Here is a 12,737-nt window from a genome sequence, read left to right as displayed (position 1 = left end):
GAACTTTGAAGATGTTAAAGTGAAAGTAAATTCTAGCGTTTGTGAAACGCTAGGATTGACCATTGAAACAAAAAGCTCCTTTGTTTCAAGCGTTGCCACACTGAGCTGCTAAGGCAGCCCACGGCAGTACACTGTTTACTTGAGAGGTGACATTGTCACCTCTTAGCCAATATAGCTTGTCTCCCCCTGTGGCACCAGATTTCCTGCATGCTATTTGCTAAGGGGTAGTAACGTCACCTCTTAGCAAAATAGCGTTCTGCTGTGAGCTGCTTTAGCAGCTCAGAGCGGCAAAGCTTGATACAAAGGAGCTTTCTGCATGAAGTAACACTAGGATTGACTTTAAATATATAATAAGCATGAAACACAAATCAATAAATGCTTGAATTAGAGCATGTGATTTTTGCATTTAAATCGCCCTTTGATGTAAAATGAAGTTACGTTAAAGAAACCAAAAAGAAAAAAAAAGAAAAAAAAACTCACCTTTTGCATACTGCCGCATAGTTTCCATGTAGGATGAGAGATTTTCTGCCACTAAAGTAACAAGGGCATGATTATGCTGGAGCTGGTTAATTAAATCATGTCGGTAAAACACATGAGGGCTACGCTGTGTTTGACTGCAATAATAAATTAAAACAAAATAAAAACAGTTATTTAATGTTTTTTCTTTAAACAAAGATACATGTTCCTGTACTTAATAATTTGTTTTAATGCTTTCTACTAACAAATCTGTCTTTAGGTAGCATCAGTCTCTAGGGATAAGCTGTGCAAAATTATGCACTTCCTGTTCATTGCAATACTAATTTAAACCTTATCCATTTTGGCTTTTTTTTTTTTATTTATACTAAAATGTCAGACATATTTGCTTTTTACTATTCCCATTAAAGCAATAAATAGTTACTTAAAGAGTTAAAAGAAGTAGAAAATAAGTTTATCAAAAGGAATAGCATGTATACCTTTTGGTGGGAGCAAAGGATTAACATAAAAGCAGAAAAACAATCTTTAATTTTATAACTAATCCCAAACATTTTCTTTCTTGAGTCAGAGTATATAATTTTAAACAACTTTCCAATTTACTTATATTATTAAATTTGCTTCATTCTCTTGGTATCCTTTATCAAAAGAGCAGTAATGCAATACTGGGAGCTAGCTGAAAACCTAACATGAGCCAATGACAAGAGTCCTTCAATCGGCAGCTAGCTCCCAGTAGTGCATAGCTTCTCCCAAGTACACCAATGTATGATTTTCAATAAAGGATACAGAGAGAAGGAATCAAATCAGATAGATGCTCTGTCTGAATCATGAAAATCAGCTATTAATGCTTATTGAAACCACAACCCAATCAAATGGACTGAGCTTGCAAGGAAAAAAGACCTCATCGTCATGTCTCTCTTTATACTCATAATCATCCTTATCTTATCTCTCAATGTATACACTGACTAATATTCAGAAAGAACAATGGAAAATTAACATTTTATTACATCTCTGTCCTATTCCCTACTGGCAGTGTGATTTCTTCTAAACTTTGTTTCTATAGCTTTTCTATAAACAGCAGTTATGCACTGAAATTTTCAGTATAGTTGGGGATACAGCAGGCAAAAAAAAGCTATTTAAAATTGTAAAATAAAAGCTAAAGGATTGATCTATAAAACGAATTAATAAACCCAGCAGGTAAAAATGGATCAGTGGAAACACATTGAAGGGGAGAAAAAAAAATCACAGCATACTGTCCTTTAAAAGTATTCATGAAATATATAACATAATTTATGTAAGAACTTATCAGATAAATTCATTTCTTTCATAGTGGCAAGAGTCCATGAGCTAGCGACGTATGGGATATACATTCCTACCTGGAGGGGGCAAGTTCCCAAACCTCAAAATGCCTATAAATACACCTACCACCTCACTCATAATTCAGTTTAATGTATAGCCAAGAAGTGAGGAGTAAAAGGCATACAAGAGAGGAACTGGAGAAAAAAAAATGTGCTTAATACAAAAAAATCAAAACCACAAAAAATAGGGTGGGTCTCATGGACTCTTGCCACTATGAAAGAAATTAATTTATCAGGTAAGTTCTTAAATTAATAAATTATGTTTTATTTCATGTAAGTGGCAAGAGTCAATGAGCTAGTGATGTATGGGATATAATACCCAAGATGTGAAAGTCCACGAGTCACTAGAGAGGGAAGAATAAAATAAAAACAGCTAAATCTGCTGAGAAATTAAATCCACAAAAATATTTAAGTTTTCTTAAAAATGCCAAAAAAAACAAATCAAAAAGGCATTAGAATCAAACTGACAACTGCCTGAAGAACCTTTCTACCAAAGGCTGCTTCTGAAGAAGCAAACATATCAAAATGGTAAAGTTTAGTAAAAGTATGCAAAGAAGACCAAGTTGTTGCTTTTCAAATTTGATCAACTGAAGCTTCATTCTTAAAAGCCCAAGTGGCGGCAACTGATCTAGTAGAATGAGCTGTAATTCTCTGAGGCGGAGACTGCCACGCCTCCAAATAAGTTTTGTGAATCAAAAGTTTCAACCAAGATGCCAAAGAAATGGACGAGGCTTTCTGACCTTTCCTAGAGCCAGACAAAATAAATAGACTAGAAGTCTTTCTGAAAACCTTAGTAGCCTCAATATAATATTTCAAAGCTCTTACAACATCCAAAGAATGTAAAGACCTTTCAAGAGTATTCTTAGGATTAGGACATAAAGAAGGAACAACAATTTCCGTATTAATGTTGTTAGAATTCATAACCTGAGGCAAAAATGTAAAGAAAATCCGCAAAACAGCTTTATCTTCATGGAAAATCAGATAAGGAGACACACAAGACAGCAGACAACTCAGAAACTCTTCTAGCAGAAGAGATAGACAAAAGAAATAACACTTTCCAAGTAAGTAATTTAAAGGGACACTGAACCCAAATATTTTATTTTGTGATTCAGATAGAGCATGCAATTTTAAGCAACTTTCTAATTTACTCATATTATCAATTTTTCTTCATTCTCTTGCTATCTTTAGTTGAAAAAGAAGGTATCTAAGCTATTTTTGTTTTAGGACTGGACAGCACTTTTTTATTGGTGGATGAAATTATCCACCAATCAGCAAGAACAACCCAGGTTGTTCACCAAAAATGGACCGGCATCTAAACTTACATTATTGCATTTCAAATAAAGATACCAAGAGAATGAAGAAATTTGATAATAGGAGTAAATTAGAAAGTTGCTTAAAATTGCATGCTCTACCTGAATGAATCATGAATTAAAAAAAATCAAAGCCTGAACAAAACAGTGAATATCAAGTTTAGCAATCTTTTTTTTTTTTTTTTTTATTTAAGTTTAGCAATCTTTTTATGAAATAAGACAGAAAGAGCAAAAACTTGTCATTTCAAAGTATTTGCAGACAAACCCTTATCCAAACCATCCTGAAGAAACTGTAAAAAGAAGGTCGCTGGCCTTTTTTTGGGACTTGATTGTTTTATAGTGCGGTCTTGCCACCAGCGTTAAGACTGCTCTATTCCACAAAGCCTTCTGGAGAGAGGGCATTAATAGGGTGTTCTTGCTAGACTTGTGCTATTATGTCCTGAAAAAACCCTTAACGACAAGTGACATACAGGGTACATTGTGGTCATTAAGGGGTTAAACAACTTTCCAATTTACTTCCACTAACAAAATGTGCACAGTCTTTTTATATTTAAACTTTTTGAGTCACCAGCTCCTACTGAACATGTGCAAGAATGTGTGTATGCATTTGTGAATGGCTGATTGCCGTCACATGGTACGTGTATGCATTTGTGATTGGTTGATGGATGTCACATGGTACAGGGGGAGTGGAAAAAGACATAACTTTTAAAATTTTCAGAAAAAAAAAAATCTACTACTCATTTGAAGTTCAGACTAAGTGCTATTACATTGTCTTGTTATTTTGCATTTGTTGATTATGCAAATCTACAGTGTTGACTGGTCCTTTAAAGGAAGTCGCTAAGGTTGGCAACTGGACATCTTGACAAGGTCCGCATACCAAAACCTGAGAGGCCAAGCTGGAGCTATCAAAAACACATAATGTTCCATTATAATCTTTGAGATCATCTTTGGAAGAAGAACCAGAGGCGGAAAAATTTAAGCAGGTTGGTAAAACCAAGGAACTGCTAGAGCATCTACCATCTCCGCCTGAGGATCCTTGGACCTGGAAAGATATCTTGGAAGCTTCTTGTTCAGACGTGAGGCCATCAAATCTATTTCTGGAGGACCCCACATCTGTACCAATTGAAAAAACACATCTGGATGGAGAGACTACTCTCCCGGATGTAAAGTCTGACGACTGAGATAATCCGCTTCCAAATTGTCTACTCCTGGGATATTTGTTGGATTCCACCCAAGAAAGTATCCAAGAAACTTTGTTCATTGCTGAAGGACTGCGAGTCCCCCCCATGATGATCGACATATGCCCCTGTAGTGATATTGTCTGTCTGGAATTGAATATAAAGTTCTCACTCTTTAATAGAGGCCAAGCCTGAAGAGCTCTAAAAATAGCACAGAGTTCTAAAATATTGATTAGTAACCTCGCCTCCTGAGGTTCCCAAACCCCTTGTGCTGTCAGAGACCCCCAGATAGCTCCTCAACCTGTAAGACTTGCATCTGTTGTGATCACAGTCCAGGAAGGATGAACAAAGGAGGCCCCTTGAACAATAAGGTGATGATTTAACCACCAAGACCGAGATTGACGAATTTTGGGACTGAAGTATATAAACTGTGATATCTGAGTATAATCCCTGCACCATTGGTGCAACATGCAAAGCTGAAGAGGACTCATATGAAAACGAGCAAAGGGGATCGCATCCAATGCTGCAATCATGAGACCTAAAACTTCCATGCACTTAGCCACTGAAGGGAATGATAGAGACTAAAGGTTTAGACAAGCTAACACTAACCAGTATCCTTCAAGACAATCATGGAAATATGATCTTGCAGAACGGTAAAGCGGCAACTCGTAATAGAAGTGGAGCAGTACACAGTAAGAAGAGGTGTGCGCAACCCACTGAACAAGGCGGGTAAGAAACGGACGTAAACCTGAGGATGCAATTAAGTGTTTTCACACTAAAAGACTGAGTTAATCATTGATTGGAAAGGTGTTTTGAATACCTCCAACGACACCATACACTATTTTCCCTTAAACCCACATAGTGGGGGGTCTGATTGTAAAGCTACATTGTCAAGTTACATCATCATACCTGCCATAAGGGAATCCTTCAATTGTTTCAAAGGCAAATCTCTGAAGTTTTTAACACAGTGTATTACGGACACCAGAGTGATACTTAACTTCGGAGCCTAACATAACCAATGAATGTAATATCCGCTGTAGTCTTATAGATATAATTATATGACACAGTCTTATGGATATAATTATATGACATAATTTTATGACACAATTTTATGGTATTATTTTTACCCTACTTTATTCAAGATTATCAAGTGTCTAGTCTTGCAAATTAATTTGAAGCAATTTTTTTTCATAGCCATTTTTAGAAGAGTGTATTTTGTATTATAGAGTAACCGGTCACAATTAGACTATATATAGATTGTATATAAAATCTATTTAGTAACGAGTATATGGCATCTCATTTTTAAAGGAATTTTAACATTGTATGTTTATTTTTAGTCATTAAAATTATATATATATATATATATATATTAACTTTAACAGTGGTTGTAGTTATTTTTAAGCTTTTTTAGCGCTGTTCCTACCTCCTTTTTTGTCATACTGTAAAATACCCGATAGTCTTTGGGGAAAGCTGTCTATCGGTTCAGCCTAGATAACCACTGGGGTAGTGCTGTGGGAGTACCTTTAAAATTTGTTCCAAGGAGACTTAGACTGCTCCTGCTTGAAAGAGGGAGAGGAAGACTTTTGACATTTGAAGTTACGAAAGGAACGAAAACTACTTTGACATCCATTGAGTCTGTTCTGGTCTTGCGGTAGAAAAGACCCTTTTTCACCCGTAATAGAAATTATTTCTGCCAGACCAGGTCCGAACAAGGTCTTACCCTTGTAAGGAAACGCCAGAAGCTTGGACTTAGAGGTAACATCAGCTGACCAAGATTTTAGCCACAATGCCCTGCGAGCTAGGACAGTGAAGCCAGACATCTTGGCTCCCAGTCTAATAACTTGCAAGTTAGCATCAGAAATAAAGAAATTGGCTAGTTTGAGAGCCTTAATCCTATCTTTAATCTCCTCCAACGGAGTCTCTACTAAAATTGATTCAGACAAGGCGTTGCACCAATAAGATGGCGCACTTGCTACTGTGGCAATAAAAACTGCAGGTTGCCATTAAATACCTTGATGAACATACATCATCCTCAAATAAGCTTCCATTTTTTTGTCCATGCGATCCTTTAAGGAGCAGCTATCCTGTATAGGGATCTTAGTTGTCTTAGCCAAAGTCAAAATAGCCCCTTCTACTTTAGGCACCATGCACCAAGAATCTTTAATGGAGTCAGCAACAGGAAACCTCTTTTCTTCTGTTAAGTGTGATCAGTCCACGGGTCATCATTACTTCTGGGATATTACTCCTCCCCAACAGGAAGTGCAAGAGGATTCACCCAGCAGAGCTGCATATAGCTCCTCCCCTCTACGTCACTCCCAGTCATTCTCTTGCACCCAACGACTAGATAGGATGTGTGAGAGGACTATGGTGATTATACTTAGTTTTATATCTTCAATCAAAAGTTTGTTATTTTAAAATAGCACCGGAGTGTGTTATTACCTCTCTGGCAGAGTTTGAAGAAGAATCTACCAGAGTTTTGCTATGATTTTAGCCGGAGTAGTTAAGATCATATTGCTGTTCTCGGCCATCTGAGGAGAGAGGTAAACTTCAGATCAGGGGACAGCGGGCAGATGAATCTGCATAGAGGTATGTAGCAGTTTTTATTTTCTGACAATGGAATTGATGAGAAAATCCTGCCATACCGATATAATGTCATGTATGTATACTTTACACTTCAGTATTCTGGGGAATGGTACTTCACTAGAATTACACTGTAAGAAATACATAAAGCTGTTTAATAACTAGAGATTATGTTTAACGTTTTTGCTGGAATGTAAAATCGTTTTCATTTGCTGAGGTACTGTGTGAATAAATGTTTGGGCACTATTTTTCCACTTGGCAGTTGCTTAATCTGTTTTTCTGACAGTTTCTGTTCTCCCTCACTGCTGTGTGTGAGGGGGAGGGGCCGTTTTTTGGCGCTTTTACTATGCATCAAATATTTCAGTCAGCAACTCATTGTATTCCCTGCATGATCCGGTTCATCTCTACAGAGCTCAGGGGTCTTCAAAACTTATTTTGAGGGAGGTAATTTCTCTCAGCAGAGCTGTGAGAATTATAGTTTGACTGAGATAAAAAACGTTTATTCTGTAATTTGTTTCCTGCTTTCAGAATTTGTTATCTTTGCTAATGGGATTAAACCTTTGCTAAAGTTGTGTTGTTTACAAGGATTGAGGCTATAACTGTTTCAATTTATTAATTTTCAACTGTCATAGATCTTCTGTGCTTCTTAAAGGCACAGTACGTTTTAATATTATTCTAATTGAATTGTATTTCCAAGTTGCAAGTTTATTTGCTAGTGTGTTAAACATGTCTGACTCAGAGGATGATACCTGTGTCATTTGTTGCAATGCCAAAGTGGAGCCCAATAGAAATTTATGTACTAACTGTATTGATGCTACTTTAAATAAAAGTCAATCTGTACAAATTGAACAAATTTCACCAAACAACGAGGGGAGAGTTATGCCGACTAACTCGCCTCACGTGTCAGTACCTACATCTCCCGCTCAGAGGGAGGTGCGTGATATTGTAGCGCCGAGTACATCTGGGCGGCCATTACAAATCACATTACAGGATATGGCTACTGTTATGACTGAGGTTTTGGCTAAATTACCAGAACTAAGAGGTAAGCGTGATCACTCTGGGGTGAGAACAGAGTGCGCTGATAATATTAGGGCCATGTCAGACACTGCGTCACAGGTGGCAGAACATGAGGACGGAGAACTTCATTCTGTGGGTGACGGTTCTGATCCAAACAGACTGGATTCAGATATTTCAAATTTTAAATTTAAACTGGAAAACCTCCGTGTATTACTAGGGGAGGTGTTAGCGGCTCTGAATGATTGTAACACAGTTGCAATACCAGAGAAAATGTGTAGGTTGGATAAATATTTTGCGGTACCGACGAGTACTGAGGTTTTTCCTATACCTAAGAGACTTACTGAAATTGTTACTAAGGAGTGGGATAGACCCGGTGTGCCGTTCTCACCCCCTCCGATATTTAGAAAAATGTTTCCAATAGACGCCACCACAAGGGACTTATGGCAAACGGTCCCTAAGGTGGAGGGAGCAGTTTCTACCTTAGCTAAGCGTACCACTATCCCGGTGGAGGATAGCTGTGCTTTTTCAGATCCAATGGATAAAAAGTTAGAGGGTTACCTTAAGAAAATGTTTGTTCAACAAGGTTTTATATTGCAACCCCTTGCATGCATTGCGCCGATCACGGCTGCAGCGGCATTCTGGATTGAGTCTCTGGAAGAGAACATTGGTTCAGCTACTCTGGACGACATTACGGACAGGCTTAGGGTCCTTAAACTAGCTAATTCATTCATTTCGGAGGCCGTAGTACATCTTACTAAACTTACGGCGAAGAATTCAGGATTCGCCATTCAGGCACGCAGGGCGCTGTGGCTAAAATCCTGGTCAGCTGATGTTACTTCTAAGTCTAAATTGCTTAATATACCTTTCAAAGGGCAGACCTTATTCGGGCCCGGGTTGAAAGAGATTATCGCTGACATTACAGGAGGTAAAGGCCATGCCCTGCCTCAGGACAAAGCCAAAGCCAAGACTAGACAGTCTAATTTTCGTTCCTTTCGTAATTTCAAAGCAGGAGCAGCATCAACTTCCTCTGCACCAAAACAGGAAGGAGCTGTTGCTCGCTACAGACAAGGCTGGAAACCTAACCAGTCCTGGAACAAGGGCAAGCAGACTAGGAAACCTGCTGTTGCCCCTAAAACAGCATGAATTGAGGGCCCCCGATCCGGGATCGGATCTAGTGGGGGGCAGACTTTCTCTCTTCGCCCAGGCTTGGGCAAGAGATGTTCAGGATCCCTGGGCACTAGAGATAATATCTCAGGGATACCTTCTGGACTTCAAATACTCTCCTCCAAGAGAGAGATTTCATCTGTCAAGATTGTCAACAATCCAGACAAAGAAAGAGGCGTTTCTACGCTGCGTACAAGAGCTCTTGTTAATGGGAGTAATCCATCCAGTTCCACGATCGGAACAGGGACAGGGGTTTTACTCAAATCTGTTTGTGGTTCCCAAAAAAGAGGGAACTTTCAGACCAATCCTGGACTTAAAGATCCTAAACAAATTCCTAAGAGTTCCATCGTTCAAGATGGAGACTATTCGGACAATTTTACCTATGATCCAAGAGGGTCAATACATGACCACTGTAGATTTAAAAGATGCTTACCTTCACATACCGATTCACAAAGATCATTATCGGTACCTAAGGTTTGCCTTCCTAGACAGGCATTACCAGTTTGTGGCTCTTCCATTCGGATTGGCTACAGCTCCAAGAATCTTCACAAAGGTTCTGGGTGCTCTTCTGGCGGTACTAAGACCGCGGGGAATCTCGGTAGCTCCATACCTAGACAACATTCTGATACAAGCTTCAAGCTTTCAAACTGCCAAGTCTCATACAGAGTTAGTGCTGGCATTTCTAAGGTCACATGGATGGAAGGTGAACGAAAAGAAAAGTTCACTCGTTCCACTCACAAGAGTTCCCTTCCTGGGGACTCTTATAGATTCTGTAGAAATGAAGATTTACCTGACAGAGGACAGGCTAACAAGACTTCAAAGTGCTTGCCGCACCCTTCATTCCATTCAACACCCGTCAGTGGCTCAATGCATGGAGGTAATCGGCTTAATGGTAGCGGCAATGGACATAGTACCCTTTGCACGCTTACACCTCAGACCACTGCAACTGTGCATGCTAAGTCAGTGGAATGGGGATTACTCAGACTTATCCCCTTCTCTGAATCTGGATCAAGAGACCAGAAATTCTCTTCTATGGTGGCTTTCTCGGCCACATCTGTCCAGGGGGATGCCATTCAGCAGACCAGACTGGACAATTGTAACAACAGACGCCAGCCTTCTAGGTTGGGGTGCCGTCTGGAATTCTCTGAAGGCTCAGGGACAATGGAGTCATGAGGAGAGTCTCCTGCCAATAAACATTCTGGAATTGAGAGCAGTTCTCAATGCCCTCCTGGCTTGGCCCCAGTTGACAACTCGGGGGTTCATCAGGTTTCAGTCGGACAACATCACGACTGTAGCTTACATCAACCATCAGGGAGGGACAAGAAGCTCCCAAGCTATGATGGAAGTATCAAAGATAATTTGCTGGGCAGAGTCTCACTCTTGCCACCTGTCAGCAATCCACATCCCGGGAGTGGAGAACTGGGAGGCGGATTTCTTAAGTCGTCAGACTTTTCATCCGGGGGAGTGGGAACTTCATCCGGAGGTCTTTGCCCAAATACTTCGACGTTGGGGCAAACCAGAGATAGATCTCATGGCGTCTCGACAGAACGCCAAGCTTCCTCGTTACGGGTCCAGATCCAGGGATCCAGGAGCAGTCCTGATAGATGCTCTGACAGCACCTTGGGACTTCAGGATGGCTTACGTGTTTCCACCCTTCCCGTTGCTTCCTCGATTGATTGCCAGAATCAAACAAGAGAGAGCATCAGTGATTCTAATAGCACCTGCGTGGCCACGCAGGACTTGGTATGCAGACCTGGTGGACATGTCATCCTGTCCACCTTGGTCTCTCTACCTCTGAAACAGGACCTTCTGATACAGGGTCCCTTCAAACATCAAAATCTAACTTCTCTGAAGCTGACTGCTTGGAAATTGAACGCTTGATTTTATCAAGACGTGGATTTTCTGAGTCAGTTATTGATACCTTAATACAGGCTAGGAAACCTGTTACCAGAAAGATTTACCATAAGATATGGCGTAAATACCTATATTGGTGTGAATCCAAAGGTTACTCTTGGAGTAAGGTTAGGATTCCTAGGATATTGTCTTTTCTACAAGAAGGTTTAGAAAAGGGTTTATCTGCTAGTTCATTAAAGGGACAGATCTCAGCTCTGTCCATTCTGTTACACAAACGTCTGTCAGAAGTTCCTGACGTCCAGGCTTTTTGTCAGGCTTTGGCCAGAATTAAGCCTGTGTTTAAAACTGTTGCTCCACCATGGAGTTTAAACCTTGTTCTTAATGTTTTACAGGGCGTTCCGTTTGAACCCCTTCATTCCATTGATATAAAGTTGTTATCTTGGAAAGTTCTATTTCTAATGGCTATTTCCTCGGCTCGAAGAGTCTCTGAATTATCAGCCTTACATTGTGATTCTCCTTATTTGATTTTTCATTCGGATAAGGTAGTCCTGCGTACTAAACCTGGGTTCTTACCTAAGGTAGTTACTAACAGGAATATCAATCAAGAGATTGTTGTTCCTTCTTTATGCCCAAATCCTTCTTCAAAGAAGGAACGTCTACTGCACAACCTGGATGTAGTCCGTGCTCTAAAATTTTACTTACAGGCAACTAAGGAATTTCGACAAACGTCTTCTCTGTTTGTCATTTACTCTGGGCAGAGGAGAGGTCAAAAAGCTTCCGCTACCTCTCTTTCTTTTTGGCTTTGTAGCATAATTCGTTTAGCTTATGAGACTGCTGGAAAGCAGCCTCCTGAAAGAATTACAGCTCATTCTACTAGAGCTGTGGCTTCCACTTGGGCCTTCAAGAATGAGGCCTCTGTTGAACAGATTTGCAAGGCTGCAACTTGGTCTTCGCTTCATACTTTTTCCAAATTTTACAAATTTGACACTTTTGCTTCATCAGAGGCTATTTTTGGGAGAAAGGTTCTTCAGGCAGTGGTTCCTTCTGTATAAAGAGCCTGCCTATCCCTCCCGTCATCCGTGTACTTTTGCTTTGGTATTGGTATCCCAGAAGTAATGATGACCCGTGGACTGATCACACTTAACAGAAGAAAACATAATTTATGCTTACCTGATAAATTCCTTTCTTCTGTAGTGTGATCAGTCCACGGCCCGCCCTGTTTTTAAGGCAGGTAAATATTTTTTAATTTATACTCCAGTCACCACTTCACCCTTGGCTTTTCCTTTCTCGTTGGTCCTTGGTCGAATGACTGGGAGTGACGTAGAGGGGAGGAGCTATATGCAGCTCTGCTGGGTGAATCCTCTTGCACTTCCTGTTGGGGAGGAGTAATATCCCAGAAGTAATGATGACCCGTGGACTGATCACACTACAGAAGAAAGGAATTTATCAGGTAAGCATAAATTATGTTTTTAAATACGGGAGACGGGAGAAAGGAATCCCTGGCTTCTCCCATTCCTGTGAAATAATCTCAGTCACATGGTCTGGGACAGGAAAAACTTTCACAGAGGAAGGAACATCATAGTATTTATTAAGTTTACTAGACTTCTTAGGGTTGACAAAGACAGAAGTATCAGAGTTGTCCAAAGAAGCCAATACCTCCTTTAACAGTACACAAAGGTGTTCAAGCTTAAATCTGAAGTTTACTTCTTCAGTATCAGATGAAGGAATAATACTGTATGAATCTGTGATTTCACCCTCAGAGGCTACTGACGTATCCTCCTCATCAGACTTATGAGGGAGGGCAA

At 39.9% G+C, this 12,737-nt stretch overlaps 1 protein-coding gene across 1 annotated transcript in view; it reads right to left on the bottom strand.

Moving 5' to 3' along the window:
* USP9X (ubiquitin specific peptidase 9 X-linked) overlaps positions 1-12,737 on the bottom strand; it is a gene marked incomplete in the record, with an annotated part of 1,177,890 nt that overhangs the window by 547,467 nt on the left and 617,686 nt on the right. Inside the window, 1 exon segment of the mRNA XM_053706481.1 lies at positions 481-614. Coding sequence (XP_053562456.1) covers positions 481-614 — 134 coding nt within the window.

The sequence above is a fragment of the Bombina bombina genome, chromosome 3 (genome assembly GCF_027579735.1).
Source record: "Bombina bombina isolate aBomBom1 chromosome 3, aBomBom1.pri, whole genome shotgun sequence".
Lineage (NCBI taxonomy): Eukaryota > Metazoa > Chordata > Amphibia > Anura > Bombinatoridae > Bombina > Bombina bombina.
This window is presented reverse-complemented; position numbering and strand designations above follow the sequence as displayed.